A 24460-nucleotide genomic window follows, 5' to 3' on the forward strand; every position below is an offset into this window, starting at 1 on the left:
CTGTCTGTGCTGATAAGCCTGCCCTGGAACCGGGAGCGCTTTCGAAACGCACGTTTGGGAGTTCAGGTGAGTTATTTCTGGCATTGATGAAACCTTTTCAAAGGAGCAGGGAATCATCATCGTGTCCAGCAGTTTTAGGGCCGCGCAGAGCCTTGGCGGTGTGCTCCCCCGGTGTGAAAGTGCCTTGCTGGCAGCGGCAGGGCACAGCGCCTCCGATTGTGCTGCGGCGCGCGCCTGTCGCCTTTCTGCTCTCTTGCTTTTTTCCTTTCCTTCCTCCCACCATCCTTTATGGGCTTTCTGTTTGGGGAAGCAGCTGCGGGCATTGACTGATCTGGTGTCGCAGCCGTGCGAGGGGTCTTGCGATACGGGCTGTCCCTCCTGCGAGGGTTTATCCTCTCACCCCTGCCTTCTGTGCAGGTAATTATTGGAGCCTGCTCCATCTCCACTGGCGACTCCTCATTTAAGTCACATCCTTGTCTAGGGTTATAAATGCCTCGTCCTCCACAGCCACCTTTCTTGCTGAAATGAACTCCGCCGCATGCTGCTAAGGGAATTGGAGTCTGTGGGCCGGGGCAGCTGTGCATCCTGAGCTCACCAGGTGTCCGCATATCTCCAGCTAAAATACATATCTAATGTATCCCTGGGCCTAGGAGATGCAGTAGGTCAGTGCATTAACCCTTCAATCCTGGATAGCTGGGGAGCTCCGACTAAGGTGCTAACTCGAAGGAGCTTAGCTAGTTCACTTCCCCAGGTGACGTTTGTACATGGGGCAAAACTGCTGCAGAGTTCAGCTGATGTAAGCGTGACTGGCAGCCTTTGCTGAGGAGAGGGTCACGGCCCCGGTGCTGACAGCTCCTGCGGCAGCACCGGCGAACGAGCCGAGCCACGCAGAGGAGGGCAGCATCGCGGAGGGAAGGGTGATGGGCAGAACTGCTCTAAGGGAGCTTGGAGCAGCATCTCTGCCTGGCGGTAGCCCAGGTGAGTGCCACGCTGCAGAGGTGCTGACGAGCCCGGTTCTGGATCCTGAGAAGGCGTCGGTGCTGTCCGGAGGGAGGGCTCCCTGCAAGCCAAAGGGGAGGAAGTAGCACTGCAGCGAGCAGAAGCAAAGGGAGCTGGGGAGCGAGGAAGGTGTGTGCAGCCCATGGGGCTGCTCAGCATCTGCCAAGAGTGACAGGGAAAGCTCTGCAGAGAGGCTGAGGGGACAAGACAGAGGTCCTTCGTCTGATGGGGTGCGGGATGCTTGTAGGGCTAGCAGTTATTGTCAACTCCAAGTGGGCATAGACATCGCGAGGAGGCAGGGGGAGCTTCATGAACTAATCGGAAAGAGACTTTGTGACTCTTAACCTCTGTTTCTGTCTCCATTTTATGTTCTGCTAATGAGTTTATGCAAGGAGCTGACAGAGGTCAAACTATTTGCTTAAACATGGGAGACCTGTGTGGCCTTCAGAAGGTCTTCTACAAACCTTTTGGTCTTGATTTTCTTTTTTCCTCATTTGCAAGTGTTTTCATTATTTCCAATAACTGCCTGTTGTGCAGGTGGCTGGCAAATTCGATAGGACAATTCTATTTTTTTTCCCAGCATTACTGATTGGGTGGGTGTCTAAAAGCAAGGATGGGAGTTGCTTAAATATTGAGAAGCGTGATCTATTGTGCGGCAGCTGTTTTCTGAGCTCAGGTGCTGTCACTCTGCATGTAAGTGAAGGCCTTTGGAAGGCATCCTGAGAGGACCAGAAGGGACTTCCTTTTTCAGCCGAATGTGTTAACGTGCACCCAGAGCAGCTATGCGGGTTGTTCACCTCGCTTAAAGCTATCAGCCTTGCATACCCTTATACAGCTCCACAATTTACTTGTCGTGGAGGACACATTCACCTGACAGGCTGCCAAGCCTCAAGTTTTGACTGCAAACTCCCAAAGCAGAGTTGAACACAATCCTAAGCCAGCACAGCCCCATTTGGGCTTCCTGTGACTAGTGACAGCATTCCTGTATGTTTTGAACTCTCCATGCTGCAACTTTTAATAAGGCCATGGCGCTTCCGTTTGCCCCTGCATTCACATGCAGGAACAGGCAAAGAATATTTGCAAATGTTGGAAAGTGGTGTGAAAAATGTGATTTTCTTAAATTCACAATTTACTGAGTTCTGTTACTCTAATAAGAATTGGAAAGTGTTGACTGGGTCCCCTGAGGGAGCTTCTTAGGGCAGTCCAGGTTGACAGTGCTCTATCCCATGCCCTTGACTCTGGATCACGCTGTTCTCCGCAAGCGTGACACCAGCTAGGAAGGGTGGTGGGTACATGATTGTCCAGACATTTTTTAACTGCGGTCCCTTTGCTGATGTTGCAGCTCCCGAGGTGACACAGGAGACGGTGGAGTCCCTGATGCAGAAGTTCAAGGAGAGCTTCCGCACCAACACGCCCATTGAGATCGGGCAGCTCCAGCCTGCGCTGCGCAGCACGTCGGTGGGGAGACGGAAACGCCGGAGCCGGCCCCGAGGTAGGCTTCCACCTGGCACAGTCACCAACTGCTCCTCCAGTGCCATGGATTTGACCACGTCTAGAGGAGTGAGTCTGGCAGGGGCTAAGACAGGAACTCCTCACCCTAATCACTGAGTGCTCTGCCGAGGACCTCTGCCCACTCGCATGTGCAGAGCGGGACTGCGGACCCCCTCTGTAACGAGGTGAAGAGAGGAAAATCCAACATCCTCCGGGTGGTCTGGGCGAGGCGGTTGGGAGTGGTGTCACCTCGTGTCCTTCCCAGGAATTTGTCTAGGTCTGATGCAAGTCTGTGATCACTGCGCCTCTGGCTGTCCCAGCTAACCCGGTTTCATGGGAATGAAATGTGATTTCTGTGCAAGCTTTCATTCCAGGGGAAGAGGTGAATTTTGTTTTGGCTGTAACTCACATCTCTGGGGCCTCTCTTCATAGCACGGTGCTTAGTTTAGACATTTTTTTTTATTTAGGGGCCACACATGGGGTGAGAACGGCAATCTGTGGCTCCAAAAGCTGCACATGCAGAAGTGCCTCGGGGGCGCTCCAGTTTTATTTGTATCCCTGATAGCTATTCCTGGACTTCTGGAGCAAAAGGAGGAGGTTGGCTGGGACAGTTCTATGAGCAGGACTTGGACCCTAGGTTGCCTCCCAAGAGGAGAATAGCCTCCCAGTGCTGCCACTGAAAAACCAGTTGTTGTGAGTTAAGTTGTGGGTGCAGACGCTATGCCTAGAGTTTGGGTCCAGATTTTTGGTTGGACTCTGGCTGGGGAGGAGGTGGTGTGTCGGGGTCGCTGGGTGCCATCCCACTGGGGCAGGAGGCCCTTCGGCTGTAGCGGGCTCTGCGTCGGTCTGCCTAGCGCACTGCGGGTCTTTGTGGCAGCGTCGGGAAGCCAGGGAGGAAATAGTTTCCTCTCTGTTTACTGTTGGTTTTGTTTTTCATTTATTTATGAGTCTGAAATGTGATCTTTTATTCTGGATACATTTTCCTGCAATACAGGCCTGGAGAGGGCTTTTTTATTATAGCTCTGCCCATAAATTATTCAGTTAGTGTGAAGAAAATGTTCTGACTCTTTAACTGGTTTAAATTATTTGGTTTGTTTTGTAGTAGTAATTCAAATACACATATCTGGATTTCAGCATGAGCAGGGGAGTGCTTGGGGGTCCACAATGACTGTCCGGTGAAGTTCCCCAATTCCCTGCTCCGTCTTTTTTTTTGTTTTTGCTTTTATTTTTATTTCCATTCTGTTTTGGACTGCCTGAAGGCAAGAGGCTTTTTGGTCACTAATGGAGCAAGTTGATTAAGCCTTGCAGCTGAGCCTAGAAGGAGACCTGATACCTTCCTGCCGGCAGTGTCTGGCTGCCCGAGGCAGAAGTGTGGCGCCGAGCCCTGCACCAAGCCAGCCCCGCTGTCACCTGCTCACCCCAAGGCAAGATGCCTGCAACCTGCTCTCTGCCAGAGGTTCTCATCTCGGACTGCCTCTCATCTGCCTCCCTGCTACTCCTTGTCTTTGCACTGCTTCAGAGCATGTCTCTGTCTTCCAAAAGGTCATCCCTGCAGCTGCAGAGCAGTCCTGTTACCTCCTCCAGGCAGTGGCCTTCTGTTGGGGCTGACCTCTTTGGGGAGGTGGTGGTTGTGGCCTGGGGCAGTGCTGCGGTGAATTGTGTAGAAACAGCCAACAGGTGCCAGGGCAAGAGATGCCCCCATTGCCCTCTTGTGATCTTTCTGCCCAGATTAGCGTTTTCTGAACATGAGCATTGGAGACCAGATCATGCCAACATCTCTGCTTGAGATGGGGAGGCAACAGGGGCATAACTCCCAGCCTGGATTTACCTGTCAGCTGTGGTGTCAGCTGAGGGTCACTGAGGGGGGCGAGGGTTTCACTGGGGGGTTGTTGAGCACTGTAACAGCTTACCCAAAGAAGTTGTGCAGTCTCCATCCTCCAAAACGCGACCGGACATGGTCCTGGGCAACCTGCACTAGGAGACCCTGCTCGAGCAGGGAGTTGGACCAGATGGTCTCCAGAGATCCCTTCCAACCCCAACTATGGTGTTATTCTGTGTCCCACTTCACAACCTGTTTGTGGTACTCAGTAAGGTCTCCCTCCATCCCTCTCTTCCACATCCTTTCGTTGACAGAGTCCTAAACCACATATAATTAAAGCTGGATTGTCCAAAAAACCCCAGGACCGCACTTGGCTAGACCCTTGGGTTTGAGTCCAAAACACAGCCCCTCAGCAGCACACTTGGCGTTGTAAAGAGGAAGTTGTCTAGCTTGAGGCTTTTCTTTCTGTGCTCTCCAGCTTCACGCAGGGAGCGGGGAAAGGACCGCTCTGAGACCAGAGCACACCCAGCTGCCTGTCCATGAATCTTCCCTGACGTGTCTTTTGTTGTACTCTGCTTTTCTGCAAGTGTCTGTCTCCTTGGGGGCTTTTGAGTGTGCATCTGAAGTATGTCAGGTTTCCTGTTTCAGCAGTGGGCCCAGCTGTGCAAGTCAGGTTCTCACAAGCCCAAGACCTTGCTTTGGGGAAGAGTTTCCTAGGCAGGACGCAAGCGAGGCCAGGTGATGGGGGAAGCAGGGAGGAGGGTGCCAGGCTGCTGGGTGAGCTTGAGAGGGAGACCTACAGGTCTCTCTTTCTGGTCCTGAGCTGGTTACAGTGGACCCAAAGGCACTGCAAGAAGTGGGGGCCCTTAATTTCCCAGCATCTGGAAGGGCCTCAGATAAAAATGTTGCTTCTTGATTTCTTGTGTGAATCCAATCCAGAACTTTGGGAGCAGCGGTGGTGGGCAGGTGCTTTCATGCCTGCAGGAGTGAAGAAGAAACAGACTTTGCCAGCCCAGTTCTCAGTGCCTAATGGATCGTATTTTCCTTGGGTCTCTGTTCCTCCTTGAAACTCTTAACGCTCATAATTGCAAACACTCTCAGACACAGTGGGGACCTTTGTGCAGCCTTAAGCATTAATGGTATAACGTACACCATGAATTTCAGACAGCGGTTGTACTTTTGAGTGTCTCCATTTCTGGGAGTCCTCGCTTGAGATACCCTAGGAAAAAAAAAACAAAATTAAAATCTCCCTCATCAGAAATCACTGAGCAACCCTGAAAGTCGAGCCAGTTCTAGCGTCTCCAATAAAGAGCTCCTCATGACCCTATCCCTTTCTCTTGTTCTCACAATTTACATTTCTGCTCACTTGTGAAAATCTTGGCTGGGTGCTGCTGCTGAATCAGGAATGTCTTTTCCATGCATTTCTCTGCTCCTCTCCCGTCTCGGAAGTTTTGTTTTTATGGCCTGCATTTAATTGTCCCTCTGGCGTGCAAGCGATTGGAACGCTATTGAACATTCAGGTTATATGATGATATCACAACTTACTATGTTTGCATTTTACATCCAATTGCAAACACAAACCCTTCGCCTCATTAATCCTTTGCAATCCTTTCTTTTTTTTTTTTTTCCTCCCCCTAAATGAAATTGTCCGTTTGGGATGCATTTATTTTCCCTTAACAGCCACATGACAGTTCCACTGATGGAGTTTGCATCCAACTTTGTTACTGGGTAGTGACAAGTTGGCCTGACGGATGCATGTGTGTAATTATTTTCTCGTGGTTCGATTTAATTAATGCTTAACCTCATCAGAGTCCTACAGCTGGAGTGCTCTCTCTGCAGGAACTGCTAACAGCAAAAGAATTTCCTCTTTGCAGAAAGGCTCCAGAAGGGCTCCGAGTGCCTCCCGTAAAAAAGGAAGGAAAAAAAACAAGCCAAAACAAAAAAACAAACAGCCCAACCCAACAAAAACAAATCTTGAATAAGCTCTACCTGGCTTCCCTTCCCTGCACTAAGTGCATTTAAACTGCTGCCTATTACTTGTCATTAAATCTGATTCTGCACTAAGTGTTTCTAACAGCTCTGGGAAAGGTCATATTCTGCAGAGAAGATCTACTTAAAAAAAAAAAAAAAAAACCCTCTCCATTTACAGTACCATATAACTTTATTTTGTGTAATGCCTTTTTCATACAAACTTTCTCCCCAAACACTTTTATCGAGTGAAGCACATTTAGAGTTTATAAATAATACAAGGAGAGAGAGGATAACGAGAGTCTGGGTGCAGGAGGGATGGAGTGGAAGGAGGATGTCTCTGCTGAGGTTTGAAAATAGATGGAGGGCTGGCAGAGCGGGAGGACTGCAGGGGAAGGGTCTGCGTTTCATGGGGCCACGGCTGAGAGCCCTTCTCCGTGTGAGGGAGCCTGGCCAGGAGGGCTGGTCCCCACGCTGGGAGATGGGATGCCGGGCTAGGGCACGTTGTTGACTTCTCTCTGTTTTATTTAATTCATGGAGCCACTGATCTTCTCTTTGTCTTGGGAAATGCTCTGAATCATGGGTTAAAAAGTTTTGCTGAGAGGACTTGACGTCGGTGGCTACGTAGGGCTCGTGGATGTAGTGTCCCGAGGAAGCAGCAGAGCTGGCAGTGGGGAAATGGCTTGGGGGCCTGGAAGAATTATCGTAATAGGACTCTACAGAGAAATATTGTTTTGTTTTGTTTTTTTAGCTTCCTGCAAGAAACCTTCATAATTACTTTTTGAAAGGCCTAAGAAAAAAAAAGATTTAAAAAATCAGCAGAAAAAAAAGTTTGACTATTCCAGCCCCTGCTCTGTTTGAAGCCCACTGTTTGAAGGCTGCAGTGCCGCCTCGGTACCTCGCAGGGCTCGCCGGCTGTGTCGGTGGCAGGAACAGCAGCGCTGCTCCGTGCTTGTTCCCTTGCTATTGCTTTTCCGGCTCGATCCTTTTCTCCGCGAGATGCGTCTGTGCGCTCAGAAACGACAGCCTCCAGCTCGGGGTGTCCCAGAGGCTCCCACAAGTCGCGCGCTTGTTCCAAGGAGCGGCCGGGTGTCCGTCGCTCTGCTTGGCTGTCCTGGCTGCCAAAATGCAGCCTGCTCTGGGCGTGAACCCAGCCACCGCTACCAGCATCTCTGCCTGGCTGAGCCAGAGCAGGATTTAAGCCAGGAACCGAGTTGAGAGTGGCTGAAAACGCAGGAGGAGGTGAAGGCAGGCATGGGGGGACGGAGGATGCTTTTTAGCTGGCGAACCAGTCTGCACGGCATCCCGAAAGCGGACGGTGCCGTGGTTGGGGTCCAGGGCTGGGACTTGGCCTGTGGGGAGGTCGCTGTGTTCAGAGAGGGGTGTCTGGTGCCCTCTCCTGGGGCAGATGATTAAAAACATCCTGGCTGCTGGGAAAAGCTATCAGCTTGCCTTTTTTTGAAAATCACCCCAAATTACAAGATCAAAGTGAAGCTTACTAAGGTAGCCGGGACCTACTGTCCCCTGAATACAAAGCTGTTAGGTGGAGAAGAGCCAACACCAAAATACGGTGTTTATCACGACTGCCAAAAGTAAATAAAAAGGTTAAATGAGTGCCTTTCCCTTTTAAAATGAAAGTGATAAATAGATTGTTCTACCCGAGACACGATTTACTGTTGATCAGGACTACATCTTAATACGTTTTAGAGGTCTCTGCTGTGCCGTAATTTACCCAAAGTTACTGCAGGGTGAAGCAGAAGGGGGAGCTCGAGCCCCCGGGAAGAGGGGACGGGCAGTTGCGGTTTGGCCGAACGCTCCCCGTACCTGTTTCCCGGGTTCCCGCTTTGCCTTCCTGCCTGCCGCCGCCAGCCTAGGAAAACCGCGGCCCCTCGTGCCCGGGGCGGCCGGGAGCAGCTTGTTTGCTGGAGACGCTGTTTGGATTCGGAGCTTTCCCTCATCCAGACTGAAGGATCGCATCCAGCTCCCATGAGTTGGTCCTTAGTCAAAAATGAAACTCAGTGATGTCCTCCTTAGCTGTGCGAACCCTGCCGTGCTGAAAAGGCTGGGTTTTGGCAACTCCTGGCAAAGGGCTGGGTGATTTTTTTTTCCTGATGGCACGTGGTGCACTTTTGATGCTGGAGCTCAGAGCTCACCTGGGCCTCGCGTAGCCCTTGGTGCCGCGGAGGCAGGGGGTTGTGGAGGGGCTGCCTCGTGCTCCTTCTCGCGGCGCCCACCACAGTTTGGTTTTTTAGACATAGACAGAAGAAAAAAGGAAGATCAATGACAAGGAAGAATTTTAATCAATTGCAAAGACTTCTTTTGTGTGTGCGTGTATTGCTGCTGAAATCAAAAACTAGAGCAGAATGGTTTCATTTTTTAAAAGGCTTCTTTTCTTTAGCGTTTTTTGGAGGTGACTGGATACGTTTCAAAAGAAAATGTTTATGTCTCCCCCTCCTCCCCCAATTGTTTCTAATTTACTTTTTTCTGGCCAAGTTTGGTAGATGACTTTTCACTTAACTGGTGTGCTTTTTGGGGTAAATTAATTAAACAGAAAATTTCCACTTAGCTAATTATATGACTCTTATATCACCCCTGCCAGTCTTTAATGCAGAGACTTCCCTGCAACGCCAGGAGCGTGTGTAATGGGAACTGCTGTCATCTTATATTTCGTGGGGAACTTAGAAGCAGAGGGTGCAGATGGGTATCCAGGAAAACTGTGTTGCATGTGGACCTGCATCAGCACAGGAGCCGGATTTTCCGGCAGCAGCCTCGGGTGCCGTGTGGTGGTCATGGAACGAGGTGGCTCAAGCAGGGAGGGAAGGGCAGGGGGTGGAGACAGCTGAAGTCCCAAAGGTGCATGCCGTGGAGGCAGAGCAAGCCGAAAATGGTCCTTGAGCATGCGAGCTGGGTGTCTTTGGGGCCTGTGGGGACGTTGTCCCCTGCTTGTTTTAGCCACAAGCGTAAAGCCTAGGGACGTATGGGGGTTGACAGAGCTCAGCAATGAGGAAAGAGACCGTGAGCTACCGAGCCTCCCTTCCCCGACGCGTCGTGTGGAGCCTGGGAGCCCCATGGGACTCCTGGCTTTGGCTGCGTCTTCCTTGGACTCTGGGAAACGTTGTCCTTTTGGTTTGCTCTGTTGAAGGTGCCTTTTGAAGGCACCTCCTTTGAGGTGATGCCCACCAATGCTAGCTGGCTGCCCGAGCCTGGGAAGCGAGGGGCTGTTGTCCTCCCCTCTCCCTTTCCCGTGCCGGCACCCCTTCCCTGTGACAGGAGCCTGCAGGGAAGGTGAGCAGAAAAGCTCTGCAGAGCCTGGGTAGGTGCTTTCCTGAGGAGACACGGCGCTTCCTTTGAAAACTGCAGCATGTGGGTTTTTGCTCTTTTTTTTGGAGCGGCAAGAAGCAGCAGATCATTTTGCTTTGGCAGGTAGGAAACTGGCTGTGGAACAGCAGGGTGGGAGGGCAGTGGGACATGAGGGGACTGCAGGGGCTCAGTCCCCTGGGAGCAGGTGAAACGGTGTGTCCTCCTGGCACCAAGGACACGCAGCCCAAAGTGTTGCTGCGGGGACAAATACAGGCTCCCACTTCATGTTATGAGATCTAGCTTTTGCAGTATCGTGCATCCGAGGTAAACCTGGCCTCAGACAGAAATTACCCGGAGAGCTCCTATTACTTATTTCTTCAACACAGTTTTGAATTGTTTTTTTCCATAATTGTTTCACTGAGAAGCTCTTTAACCTTCTTGCTTTGGATAAAGGGATTTAAAACGTCAGGTTGGTTTGTTAGTTTCTTAAATGACAGAAATGTGCCTTTAAAAAACACACACGGATTTGGCCAGCGAAAACGCTTTGAAGAAGACAGAGCCTCTGTCTAGACTGGGATAGATGACCAGGAGGGGTGGGAAAGCAGGCAGAGGAGTGGGAGAGCCAACAAGCTGCCTCTGTCCTGAACTTGGAAAGGCAGCTGGAGATACCACGTTTGTCCTTTCCCTGCTTTCAGCAAATGCTTATGAAGCCCTGGGTGAAGAGTGCATCCCATCCCACCCCAAGGATGATACTGGGTCATCCTTGGGGTGGCTCTTGATGGCCTAAGGGCTGGGTCCTTTGCACTGGAGCTGATAATTCCCACCAACACCTGAGGGGCCGTGAGGTGCCACGTGAAGAAATGCTGGAATTTGTTTACATCGACTTTTCTACAGAAGCCCTAGGAATTTAAGCACACAAACTATGCTGGGAGGATGTTAAGGCTGCAAAGTCAAATACCCCCAAATGCCCCAATTGAGATCACCTGCACAACCCTGCTTGTGCTGTGTTGTGCATATGCGTTATGATATGATCTTTAATTATGTGATCACAAACGTGTTTGCCTTGGATCCCTGCCTTGTTCGCCGTCTAAATTAACTTCTGACTCAAAAACAACAGCAAGAACCTGCCCCAGTGTGTGGCTGAGCTACGATCTGTTTGAATGGATTAACGAGCTTGTAAATCTGCAAACAGGATTAGAGACGAGAGCACCTTTATTGAGACATCTGGCTCACTGTTGGGATTGCAGCAGAGTGCTTTCAACGCGGTGCGGGAGAACATGTGTGCCTGTGTGGGGAGGAGACCCTCTCATAGCACGCTCTCCCCTGCAATTTTGGGCTTGCTGCTTCTTTCTCAAATCCACTGGCCTGAGCTAAATTGCAAGCACAAACTTCTTGTCAGAGACAGTGTAGCTCCTCTAGGAGCTACTGCAGAGATGTATTGCCCATGCAGAGACAGAGTTTCTTTAAAGTTTAGTAAAGCTTAAGCAGGTGAAAACAGATCGAGCATTTGCATTAATATGCGTGTGTGGTATTTGGGTACAGCATCGCTTCTCTTTCTGGAGGGCAGACAACTTCCTGGGTGAGGAGAGTGGGTGGCAGAAGAGGACACGAGGGTATGGAGAGACCCTGGTGAGTGTGGTGTGAAGCGTGCGCGCCCCGGGAGACCCCCAGAGAGCGGGGGGTCACTGCTGCTTGTGCGGGTGGATGGGGAGCCCCCAGTGAGAAATCAGCCGTGGAATTTGCAGGTCCTTTTGGAGCAGTTTGTTCTGCTGCACTTTGCTTTCACGATGTATACCTTTAAATAGGTATTAAAATCTTACATTTTTGTTTATTTGGTTGGTTTTTTTTTTTTGCATCTGTTTTGGAAGCTAACCGTGGTGTCACCTCTCGTTTCCTAAAAGAACGGCTTGTGCAGTGCACAAGGAAAGCCAAAGCGAGGGTCCCGTTAGAGTTAGCAGCATGAGATGTCCTGTGGCTGGTGCAAGCAGGAGAACGGAGGTGTGAGGAGGCAGTCTGGAGTCACTGAGGTCTGGCTGGCTGGGGGGTTTAGGACCTCTCCCTGGGCCCGGGGGGCGAGCCGCCTGCGCTGCGCTCGCCTCTGCGCTGGCACGGCGTTGCCCGTGCCGGCCGCGGCGAAGTGGCAGTTTCTGGGGCAGACAGCCTCTCTGTCTCCCTCCGTCTCTTTTAAGTGCTTTACTCTGCTTTGCAATTGGCTGCAGTGATTAGAATCTCTTTCCTATTACTCGGCGTTTCCCCCCCCCTTTTTTTAGAGAAATGAAAGGAGCGCTGACGAGGCAGGGCCGCCTTGTCTTCAATCGGGAGCTCTCCCTGTTCCTCCTCCGTCAGCTGCCCGCGCTCAGATGAAGCCAGCGCGGAGGCTCGCAGCCGCCTCGTCCCCCCGCCTGCCGAGGGGGCTCGGAGATGGAGTCGCGGCAGGCGGTAACGCGCCAGGCGCGATCGTTTCGGAGGGACGCTTCGGCAAGGTTTAAGGGCCAGTTAAACAACCGTTTGCCGCCTGGAAGCGCGCAGCCGCGGGGCAGGATCAGGCGTGCTGCTGGTGAGGATCAGCACTCCTGCATCCTGCAGACGGCCTCCACGGGGCTCTGCCATCCGGGAACCCCCGAAACACCACCGGGAAGGTAAATTCCCGTATCCCTAATGGCGTGAAGGGGTAGAAACTGTTCCCCTGGTGAATCTTTCTCTTCCCCTGCCATCGTTTTGGCAGGCTGGCCTTTGCCACTGCATGTTGTGTCAGAGGAGACATTTCCGCTGCAGCCTGGGGACCTGTGCTTGGGTCTCCCAGCTCCTGTATTTATACATCCTGCGTAGTTCTAGGTAATCAGAAAATGCAATATCGCTGTCACCAGCTCTCTGAAGACATCCAGCCTGAGTAATTTAACATGTCAGCACCATCCATCATAGAGACGCAACCAGCAAACAAACGAAAAAGCAGCCAGAGGGGGCTGGGACGTGGCTGGCTATGTGGTCCGCTGGACGGCCCGTTTCCCCGTGACGGGCGTGTGTTAACCTCCGCAGGGGCCTAAGAGGGAGAGTGCTGCTCCTTCTGTCCTCTGTGGTCTCCAACTGGGGAAGAAGCTAAAGGCAGAAGCCTTCTCACCGCTGCTCCAGGTGCCGCGTGTGTGGCAGGAGGAATGCCACGTGTCAAAACTCGTTTTTTCTTTGGTTTTTGTCCAGGTGAGTAGCCACCATCCTGAGGTTCTTCTGGATTTCAGATCTTGTTCTGAATAAAGGCCACAGAGTCCCACCTCGCTTCAAAGCCAGGAAGGCAGCTGGTTCGATTCAGATGCAGAGATCATCCCCAGTCGCTGCTGGGGCTCCTGTAATATCCGCAAAGCCTTCGCAAGCGTGTTGCTGGCTCTGCGCTGTGTCAAGCTAAACCTGGTTATCTCCACTCCCTGTGGGGTTTTCTTCCAGACTGTTTTTGCAACTAAGGCAGCTTTCATATGAAAATCCCCCCGCAGTAACGATTGCTGTCTCGTGGTGTGCTAGCCCTGGCGTTTGAAGGAAACGTCGCCTGGCAGCTTGCTCTGGCAGTACGATGAGGCCCCCGCCTCCGTCGTGCGTTTAGCGGTCTTTGGGGCATAGACGTGAAGGTAGCCCGGTCTTCCAGCCCCAAAGCCTCCATCTCTGGAGCTCGGGGCACTGCGTTCAGGCTGCGCGCAGGTGGCATGACAACGTATACGAAGCTGTTCCTGCATGTTGATAATCCCTCACTGGTGCGTTAACACATCCCAGCCGTTTGCTATCTTTTTAGAACCCTAATGAAAATATTCAAGTAGCATCAGGTAATTAATGGGCACACTTTAGTGCCCTAAATCATGCTCGGTAGTAAAACGCCAAACAGTAGGCACTGTTTACAGCAGCCTGAATCATCGCAGAGTCCTTAATTGGCCACTGTGCCATCTGATTTAACTCGACGCTTTCCAGGCCAGGCCTGACAGGCTATTTCCATGCATTGAGTGCTTGAGAGCTGTTCTCCATGCTCGTCTTCCCACAGTGCCCCCGGACAGGCTGGGTTTTGGGGGGAGCTTTGCTCTGCCATGACCCCTAAACTGGTGCATGTTGCAGGACGTGCCTGAGGAGATGGAGCCTGGGGAGCCCGGCGCGCGTGTGAACCTGCACCCAGCGATGTCTCCTGTAGTCCGTATCTGCAGTGGCCACTGCTCGGTGCAGAGGAGGTGCCGGCAGTTCCCCGCCTGGCAGGGAGAGGGGACGTACAGCAGAGCAGCCCCAGTAAACTGCAGCCTGCCATTGCTGGACGGTAGCCCAAGGACTCGGGTTAGAAACCCAGCCCCCCTATAACTTTTCTCACTGATGAGAATAAGCCATCCTGTTTTTTGCGCTCTCTGTGGTGCCCGTTACGAAACCCAGGCCCTGGTCCGCAAGTATATTCTGAAGTCAGATGTTCCCTGTGAAAAGGGCGCGCGAAGGCGGCCAGGCAGTGGCTTATATTTAGCCTTTGTGTGAGTCCATAAAGCCCCTGGACCCCATGTGCAAGCCCTAAGCAAGTGTTGCCTGCTGCCTTTGGGAGGAAAGGACTTGGCAGCACCTTTTCCTGCTCCCCTTTGAGGGTGCCCTGTGGGTACCGTGCTGTTGGGTCAGGGCATGGATGGAGCAAGAGCACGTCCACCTGCGAAAGGCCACGCGGGAACGCAGAGCTCCTGGCGTCTCTCTGGCTCTTTCCACCCACCTCTCATGGTGATTAAGGATTTTACAGGGCAGAAGGCAGCACTCTCATTTTCTGTTCTCCTGCCAAGAAGTGTGGAAATTGTACTTATGCCTAGAATAAAGGATTTTTTTTAAACAGTAAAATATTTTAATGGCAGTTTAAAGGGCTACTGTCAACCCCGGAGGCCTCTTTTCTTTAGACTTTCTCTAAGTATTGAAAGACTTCTGCCAGTTAGATTCTCGATCGCTTTTTTAATGTCTGTCACTCCTTAGTGTTTGAGTGCTAACGCACGGAGGCGGCGCTGGGGTCCGCTTGGGGAAAGGAGCCGGATACGTGCAGACACCGCTTCACCGGCAGGGCACGCACCTGGCTCTGAGCACCAATCTCACTCCGGGAAGGAGATCTGGAGCTGGCTGTTGTCTGTCCTGTAAATCAAGGCAGGCAGACTTCATCGACTGTGAGCAAGCCCTGTTCATCACCACTGTTTTTATATGGGTTATTTATGGTATCGGAGCCCAGTTGTGCCAGACGCTGTACGAGCGCGTACTGCCGGCTGTCTCACGGCTGTTTGGACAAGCTGATGCTATAGACAGGCAAAACGAAGAGGGTGCTGGGTGGGGGAAACCAGACCGCAGCCACGCTGGTGGCATTGTAAATGTGCTCTTGAGGGCTGTATTCACCGCATCTCTTATCTCTGCTGGCTTTTCTTTGAAGCAGACACCTAAAATGCACTGTATTTCACTGTGTGGGTATCTCAGGGGAGAGCAGCTTCTATGTGCAGATTCTCTTTGAAAATTACATTGCAATTTTCTAGGGGGTAGGAACCATCTTCTCACATTTATATTATGCTCAGCACGATGGAGTCTCGATTCTTGACAAGGGCAATAAGGCACCAGTGAAATCACGAGTGGCAGAAGTCCCCTGTCCCTTCTGGTGACCCCCACCAGAGCATCAGGGCCAGGCAGCTGTGGAAGCTGGCCGAGGCCACCAGCCTTGCCACGGTGCTCCCAGCGACCTCACGCTGCTGTGCAGCCCAGCTGACAATACTGATTTTTTTCTCCTCGATTGCCTGCAGGTGGTATCGGGTTTGGACGTGCCAAAGGAAACTCCGGCTCAGAGGCAGACGATGAAACCCAGCTAACCTTCTACACTGAGCAGTATCGGAGCAGGAGGCGAAGCAAAGGTAACCATGAAGTGACCATCAACCATGCAAATGAGACAAAAACGGACAGTCAGGATGGGTTGAGCACCTTGACTGTATCCCTGGGTGGTGGGTGCTGTTTGATACTATGTGACGCTAGGTAAGGAGTAAGACACCAACCTTACGGTATTGGCTGAGGTATCCCAAGGTGTGCCATTTCTGTGATATGGCACGACACAGGAGCCATTAGTAGCATTCCCCAGTGAGTTCCTTGTTTTGTCTGCTGGTTTCAGCATTCCCAAGCAAGCCCCTTTCCTCTGTGCTGCTGCTAAGCTGGAGGTGAAACCCCACCAGCAGAAATGGGCTGGTCCCCAGTTCTCAGTTTGTCGCTAACTGTGGGGGGAGCCAGTCTATCAGGGCACCGATAAATCACAGATCTATTCGAAGGGGAAACTACAGCCAATTGTGTTTACTGTGCTGTTGGTCAGTGTGCTTGGCTGTGCTGAGGGTTGTGCGACCCTTTTTTTCTATGAATGGGAGATTTCCGCCATCAGGCACGCGTGCTATGGCGTACGCTTCACTTCTTGTAGAGCCGCACCGGTGGATGATGACTGCCTCCGTCTACGTCCTGGGGCTGGTGTAGCTGTAACCACTGTTCACCCTCGCAATACCTTGAGCTAAACAAGACTAGGGCTTCTCTTTTTTGCCCTTTATTTCCCGTGCGAAGGTCCTGTCTCACTGAAATTTCCCATACTTCCTCTCAGCACAAAAGCAATTAAAAGGAACAAATTCAAAATGAGAGCTGGGGCAGGGATTTGTAGACAAAAGTCCCTTCAGGCTTTTTGTGAGTTAGAAGAGCTGAGGAAATAAAATATCATCCGCAGTCTGAAATTAGTGTCCACGTTTCCGCTAATCACATAACACCGACTCGTTTTGTTTAGGAATCTCAGACCACTCCTATGCCTGGTCTTCTGCACAGGACCGCAGGACCTTTGCTGTTGCTATTGCTACATTTGAAAAACCACTGTTAAGAATTAACAGCACTGGGAAGCAATTTAAGAATTGCACAGTGGGTCTGCTCCCTCCATTTGTTTTCCTTGTTAAGCCAAGCATTGGCAGAAAGCAGCATTGCAGATAGATGCCTGCACCTACCACAGTAAATGCAGCTACGTTTATTTCAATGATTAGACGTTCAGATAAATGCTCACAATGTGTTTATTTCAATGTGAAATTACCTCAGCACCTATGATCAGCTTGATGATTGCACATTGGAATAAGCACACGCTCACAGGCATATTGCATTTATTCCTTTGGAAAGGCAGTGAATTCAAATTTATTCATGTGTTTTAGAACCAGGAGAAATTCTCACTGAGCGTAAAATGAGCTTTTAATGAAAAGGAAGGAGGCAATTCAAGAGTTAAAGTTACCTATTGTGGTATTAGCCTAGCCTTGTTAAGGATAAAATGATTTGTGTTGTCCAATATGGAAGAAAAGGAAGAAATTTATTCTGTTGCAAACAACAGAAATGGTCCTGAAAAGTCGATGGCGCAAGGAGAAAACTTCAGAAGTATCTTTTTTTCAGTGAATTATTCTGAAATACTGGACTTTGTGAAATTCCTTGGGTACTTTAGAAAAGTTGCTGAAGTTTGTTTTATTCAACTAGTGGATTAGAACAAGGGAGGGTGGAGATGGTGCACTAGCAGATGTGGAAAATTGTCTTACAATGTAAAGCAGATATAGCTTTGCTTTCCTGCTGTCTTTATGCCATTCTCCCTTAGGTCAAGTACACTGTCAGTCTCCCAACACGCACTTGTGCTGCATACCTAGTACAAAGATATTCTTATTGACATATATGTTGGTTTGAGTTGTTTGTTTATGCTTCCTTGTATAGTAAATATAAAAGAATAGATAAATGGGAAAATTCCTTTATTGCCTTTGAATAAGGACTTGTTCACCTGGGCAACTTTGATGACTGGGTTTGGCAGGAATTCAGTAAGAAGAGCTGCCTTGCATAGTTGCACAAAGCTGGCTTTGTTAGATCCACATAAGGGTTTGACTGAAGCTGCAAGAACCTGGTTTATTCGTAGTTCTGGTTAAACAAAGGATGCATCTTGCATAAAGTTCCCCCGGTATTTCCTCTCCAGTCTAGCTAAATTTTGCCATCACTGCGTCCTTGAAAGGAATTGTCTATTATCCTTTCATTGACTCTCCTCTCCCTTGTGGAAGGAAGGCAATAGCTTAGTGGGAAGTCACAGTACCGACCTCATAATTACAAGTACAGCAAAGATCCATAATTGGACAAGACCATAATTCTAATAGAGAAGGACGCATTGTCAGATACAGTTAATTCTTACAGTGATGTTCCCATATTGATTCAGCGATGGTTGCGTGTCCTTGCAGGTGCTGTGAGATAGTTATCAGGCCCAAGGAGAGAGACATTCGTTGTGATTTCTCTCCTTAGACTAGCTTTTGCAGGATTGAGCATGATTACTGATACTCTCAAGGCATTGATCACAGCGGATGTGATGAGAAGTTTCCACTTAGGTGGTGTGCAGGATCATTTTTACTTTGTGCTTTGTTGAAGCAAGCTAGTTAAGTGGTTATAGGTTTTATTTGTCCCTGTAGAAGAAAGGCTGCAGATTTCACAGGGCCTGAGGATGTGCTTGACAAGGTAAATTAGAGGGACGTTCCCACAGGTAAATATTGACTAAGGGAGAATATTGTCTATAGCGTGATGTATCTGGCTGTCCTAGTATCTCAGGAACAGCAGACTTATTGACATCTGGTTTTCAATACTCGAATACATAGAGAGAGAATTCTGATTAGGCCGGGCACATAAGTTGTGACAACCTAGGCATTGCTTGTCTGTGGTCTCCAGTATGCTGCACCAGATGTCTTCCCATTTTTTAGGTCTGTAGGATCCCTTAATGTTCTCCCGTCTTTGGAAACTCTTTAGAGAAGTTGAGAGGAAGCATAAGAAGTAAAGCAAAAGAGAAATTCCCTTGGAGCCTTGTTCGTTGTGTTGGGCTCAGTCCAATCTCTGCTAGAAACTGGAGCCTGGGATTTGAGGTGGGAAAAACAATGCTGATCAATGGTGTCTCTGAGGAGCTGGCTGATGCCAGGATACATTTTTTGTTAGTGCGTGTATGCTCTCTTAACACTAAACTTCAGTGAGGCATCCGTGTACCTAATCACAGCACCGTGCCAGAGCCTGCACTAACTCTCCGTCCACTGCTCCTTCATGATGGATCAGTGTGACCTCCGAACCTCCTGGGCTCACAGGAGCTTTTGATGGCAGCTAGATCACAAAGCTCACTGCGTTGCTGCAGTGCAGTCTCGAGGGATCATGAGACATACTGCACTTGAATTTTGACTCAATACTTGATTTTAGCTCTCCGCAAATGAAACCCTCGCCGTACTACAACTCCCAAGAGAACAGGAGAGAAAAAAAATTGACGCCGCTCTCAAAGAAACAGCGTGCAAATCCTGAAACAGCATGGAGGGCTATATGGAGCTGAATGCTCAGAGGCTTTAGAGACGTTCAGCTACGGTAGGGAATGGTTTTCTCCGTTCTGAGAGCCCTCATTACTGACTCCACTACATGATGTTTCTTGCAACCTGTTCATGTTTGTGTGCTGCAGAGACCACTATCTCAGTCACCAGTGCTCTGCTTGAGAGACTCTCTTCTCTTTCCCACTCCTCTCTGAAAATTAGGGAACATGGGAACGGCCTCGTTCGTTCCCATCAGCGGAGAGCTGGCACAGAGCGGGATGGGGATTGCGTGCCGTCTGTGCTGCGCGGACAGCTCTTGTCTTCAAGGCTGTCAGTCAATGCACGTTTCACCGGTGCTAAAGTCTACAAAAGAACCTGCCAGTGTTTTAGAGATGCTGATCCACGTCCCCTGCTGCCCATCATGGGAGATTTCAAGCTTTGATAATTCTCTCGTTCCTGTGCAGCGTGGGATGTGCTCGGTCAGGCCCTGCTTCTGAGTTTGGTGAAAGTAATAGCAAAAAAAATACCAAAACAAAACAAAAAAAGGGAGGCAGGAACCCAAGGAACCCATAAACGAACCTTTCTTGCCCGTTGAATTGCTCCCTCTCCGTCGCCCTCCTCCTCTTGGGAGTGGTGGCCTTAGCCTTCTGCTCGGCTGTATCCCCAGCTTTTCTCCCTGCCTGACCCAGGAAATGTATTCAGCTGTGGGTCTGACTTAGCAGCTCCACGTTCCTCTGCTGGCTTGCGTTGCCTACCAAATGCCTGTTAAAATAGAGAGAAGGGAGGGGGGGGAAAGAAGCAGCATCGTAATTCCAAGGCTGCATCAGACTCTTTGCAGCGGCAGCCTGGCCCGCCTGGCTCCGCTCTGTGCTGTTTGTCAAGGACTTAGTGAGTCTAATGAGCCTCCACGGCTCGCTGGTGAGGAAGGGAAGGAAGGAGACGCGCGGCTCCCCTCCCTCCCTTTTCGGCTGCTTCGGGCCTCTGAGCAGCTGCTCTGTAATGCAGAAACGTTCCTGCCCTTTTATAGCACCTCCTCGGAGAAGATCCCTGAGGGCTGAGTGAACGGTAAATCACGGCACATCATGCCTGCAGGGCAGAAGCCTCGTAGCTGCCTCGGTCTGAGGAAACTGAGGCAGGAAGAGGCTAACTGCGTCATCTGGAGGCCGGCGAGCAGACGAGCATCCTGACGCCTGTCAAAGCCCGTTTCGTTTCACAGCCCCGCGTAGCCTCGTGGCCCTCCTGCGGCCACGGGGAGGTGACACCCAGCGCCGCGAGCCCCCGCTGCCACGGGTGAGCCCGCCGGGGCTGGCGCCTGCCCTCGCTGCCCGTAAAACAGAAGTCAGCAGGTGGGTCACGCAGGGGGAAAGTCGCTGGATCTGGAGCGGAGCACCGAAGGCAAGTGCAAAGCGTCGCTGTTGATACCGGGATGTTCCTGAGACGTGTAAGAGGTGGCTGAGCGGTGGAAGTAGGTCTGCAAACCAGGTCACTTGGTCGCTTTTAGCACCCACAACGGGCTCTGTACTTGAAGCAGGCTCTGGTGTGGTTAGATACCACCTTCGGCCAGAGCTGGACCACCTGGACCGTGGTCCTCCACGCCCAGCTCTCTGCTTCACCGCGCTCCACGTCCCCTCTCTTTAGTTTTAAAAGAGAGAGAGTGAAATATCCCACCCTATTTTCATGGGTTGCTTTCCTCCAGGCACCATCTCCCGTCCCAGTAACCCGCTCCCCGGCGGGAAGGGAGGACGCGGCGCCGGGGCTGCTCGTGGCGTGAGGTCTCGGCGAGCGAGGCGCCCGGTTGTTTCCCTGGTGCGCCAGGATGCTTTAGACAAATTAGCAGAGTCCAATTATGTGCCTTGGATTGGTGTCAGCCGTGTGTGTGTGCACGCGCGTGCGTGCGTCTCGCTGGCTGGCGAAGCCTTCTGAGGGCTGTTAGAGAAATGAGAAGCTGAGCTTTGATCTGCCTCTGTATTTGGTGTTTAAAACAAGGCCTTTTATAAGGGAATATTAGGTATTCGGAATCTGTTACATATGAGGAAGCTTCGCTTTGATCCTCTGCCGTCTCCCGAGGCAGCAGACGCTTATTATTTCACGGGGAACTAAACGAGAAGCAGAATGAAATTTGGGTAACGTTCGCAGAGCAGGCGGGCAGCGAGCGCGGGCAGGGAAGCGTGTCCCCGCGCCTCCGCCGCGGCCGAGATGGCGGCGGTGGGAAGCGGCGTCTCTCGGTCCGTGCCGGCGGCGCGCTCTGGTTCAGCTCGCCTCCCCGGCGGCGGGGGGCTTCAGACTAAAGGAGACGCGTGTCAGGAATCGAACGGGAGGCGAAAGGCGACAAAGCAAGCGTGTCGTTGGCGAGGCTTCTCCCTCGCCGCCTGGCCTCCGAGCGTCGTCCCTGCTCTCCTCTCTCCCCGTTTCCCCGCTCCGCCGCCGGGCCGAACTCGCGTGCTTTGAGCTGCCTGCTGCCGTCGGCCTTTCCCTGGCTCCTGCGGCCGGGGCTGTCCCGAGAGGAGGGGATCCGGGGCCGCTTGCCGCGGAGCTCCTGCCCTGGTGGCCGGACGTGACACCGGCCGTGGCGGAGCAGGCGCGTGCCCCAGGTGGGCGATTCCCAGTGTCTCGTGCGTGTGCGAGCCCACGGACCCGGCTCCGGGCAGGCCCGTGGCAGGGTGGCGGGACGGACACAGGGCTGGCTCGGGGTGGGAAGAGGATGCTCGGAGGTGTCCAGGTGGGACGGCGGGTGGAGGGCTGCCAGTACGGCGGGCCGTCTGGTTGCCGATCCTCCCGCCGCCGCCAGCACCGCTGGTGTCCGTGCGCCGTGCTCCCCCTCCCGGGGCTTCTCCACCCGCTTCCGCGGTCACTTCACCAGCCGCGCGGACGACGTCGGAGGGGCTTTGGCGGAAAGCTGGGCCGCGGCTGCGCTGCTCTCAGCTTGGCGAGGCAAGAGCGCTCATGGGCAGATGGCGAGGACCACCCGGGTCCCGTGCGACCTTGACTTCCTCAAGTGTCTGCGTAGCATCAAAGAACAACAGGTCCTGTCTTTACCTCCTGGAGCAGCTGGGTAAACCTGTCACACCTTCCTTCGCCCCCCGGCCCGAGCCGCTGCAGAGCAGCCGGGCCCATGGGTTACCCCATCTTACCGGCGCAGCAGGGCTGATCGGGGACGTCGCTCCTTTGCAACCTTTGTCGCCCGTCAGAAGCTCTGCTGCGGATGGTGTCGCTCCAGCAAGCGAACCGACGGGCCGCTCGCGCAGGGCGCCTCGTCTCGCCTGCAAACAAGCGGGCGCAAGCGGACCCGCCCGGCACCCCTCTCCTCTCCCGGCCCGTTCGACGCGGGGAGCGGGGCCGCGGTGGCGTCCCGCGGGGGCGGTCGCCCAGCGCGGGGTGGGGAGGAGAGGTGCCCGCAGTGAGAGCGGTCGCGGTGCCTTGGCAGCCGCCGCGCCTTGGCAGCCGCCGCCTCTTTCGCTTCCCCCGGCCCGCGATGGAGATAAGGGCTGTCACCTCTGTTCCTGGAGGCAGCGTGGGTCTACTTACTTACTAACTTCTATTTATTTATTTATTTTTGATGGTATCTGATACAGCCTCGGCGAGTAATTGACTGTTTGAGAGTGAAAAATTATCTCTCCGGCTTGGCCCTTATCTTGACAGCAAAGCAGCACTTTTAATTTAATTTTGCGCGGAGCATGTGGGCAACAAATTTCCCTAATCGCTCTGCTGTCGCCCTCTGCATGGTAACAAGCCTCGGCTGTCCCGGGCGGCGTAACGCAAGGATGCCGGCGGGAGGAGGGCGAGGCTTAGCTAAACCCGCGTTTCGGCTGCCGTGCTTTCTGCGGCCGCGACGGGATCGATTTGGCCCCTTGCCGGAGCAGAGCGAAGAGGGGGAGGAAGCCGAGGGCGGTCGACGTCACTGCCGCGTTCTAGCCTGCGCGCGGCGCTTCTCTCTAGGGGAAACTGAGGCACGGGTGGTGGTGGTGGGGGGGGACCATACCCAAGCAGCCAGGGGGTAGTTTGGGTATGTTGAGCAGACCGTGCGGGGCAGCCTTTGTGTGCAGCGGGTGTCTCACGCAGGGTCCTGCAGCACCCTCGGGCCCGGCAGCCTGGCCTCCGTCACGTCGTGGGGCCAGACTCCGAAATCAAGGCGCTCGCTCGGAGAGGGGTCCTCCCCGAGCTGTGACTCGACCTGAGCCGTTTTGTAGGTAACGGTTGCGCTGTGTCTTTTTCCTGTAGGAACGCGTTTTCGTTACTGGGAATTGCCTGCCTCCCTCCTTAAAATGAAGTCTTCCGCTCGGATTTGCCTTTGGGCTTGTGTGCTCTAAAACTGGGGCTCGTGTGGGGTTTTAAAGCAAAAAAAAAATCAGGCTTTAATTCCAGGAGAAGCGTTTCCATTGATTTGCGTGAAAGCAAGTTCCAGGGCAGGCAAGCTCTGGCTTCAGATATATGGCTGTTTCTTTAAGGTGATTGCATCTCCACCGCTTCAGCCCTGAGAACATGAAAGCAAAACTGTCTTCATTGATTTTAATTGCCTATGCCAAGAGAAATGCAAAAAAGCAGCAGCAGCATAAACAGCAAGAGAGCCAACGGGCTTTGTTTTCCGCCGTTGCTGCCAGGATCGCCTCCCCCCATCCCGTCGGCCCAGAGCAGCGCCTCGGCGGCGGTCTTCGTTGTCCTCTCCTCCCTTTTGCTGTCCCCTTCCTTGCCCGGCCGTCAGGGCTTTTCCTTTCCCTCCTCTCGTTGCACGGGGCTTGCAGGGAGCCGCGGGCGCCGTGTTTTAGAGCAAGGCGGGGAGCAGCGCTGGAAACGGTGTAGATACGCAGCAAACGCGTTCGTTCAATACGTGAGCTATTGCAGCTCCAGGAGCGCGTAAACGGCGGGGGCTCCAGCTACCAGGCAGCGACTGAGAGCGCTCTGCAGGCTGAGAGGCGCAGGCTGCGGCGCGACGGAGCAGTTGGGGCGCCGAGTCCTTGACCTGGCCCGAGCGCGGAGCCGCTCCGGCCGCCCCTCGGCGTCTGCAGCTCTCTCCTCCGCGACCCCGCAGCAAAGGACGCGCTGGCTAATTCGCGAACGTTAATAGCATTAACGTGATTCAGCGCGCTCTTAGCGAGATCAAGCGCCCGATGAATTCCCCAGCGCCTGGTCTTCCCCTTCTGCTGCACAGTGCGGTTGTTTTCCTGCTCGTTCTCCCGCCGTCCCTTCCTTTGCCTTGCGCTTTCTCCCTCCCGCTGCCTTCCCCCGAGGCGAGGTGGGGGGACGGCGCGCGGCGGCGAGGCCGGGGCCGCCGCGAGCTGAGGGGCTGCGGCTGGAGACGGCCCCGCGCCCGGCAGCCGCCCGAGCGCGGCGGCCGGGGGCTGGTGAGGACACGGGAGCGCCCGTGCAGGCTGTAAAGGTGGGTCGCCTCGAGCGCCGAGGGTTTGCCCAACCCCGGCCAGCTTCTCCGTCGCTGCCTGCTCGAGGAGCGCTGGAAGGCCAGGCCTTGCGAAGAGGACAGACGACGGAAAGGCCTGCTCGTACGCTGGTCGAGGAGTGCGTTGCGTTACGGCGCGTCCCTGCCCGGTCCCGGCCGAGCTCGAGC

General features: G+C 52.9%; 1 protein-coding gene across 3 annotated transcripts in view; it reads left to right on the top strand.

Moving 5' to 3' along the window:
• ASTN2 (astrotactin 2) overlaps positions 1-24460 on the top strand; it is a 433162-nt gene that overhangs the window by 137367 nt on the left and 271335 nt on the right. For all 3 annotated transcript variants that reach the window (XM_068914561.1, XM_068914562.1, XM_068914563.1), the window contains exons 4-5: positions 2342-2491; positions 15343-15450. In XM_068914561.1, coding sequence (XP_068770662.1) covers positions 2342-2491; positions 15343-15450 — 258 coding nt within the window. The remainder of the gene's footprint in view (positions 1-2341; positions 2492-15342; positions 15451-24460) is intronic.

This window comes from Struthio camelus, chromosome 20 (genome assembly GCF_040807025.1).
Source record: "Struthio camelus isolate bStrCam1 chromosome 20, bStrCam1.hap1, whole genome shotgun sequence".
NCBI classification, from domain to species: domain Eukaryota; kingdom Metazoa; phylum Chordata; class Aves; order Struthioniformes; family Struthionidae; genus Struthio; species Struthio camelus.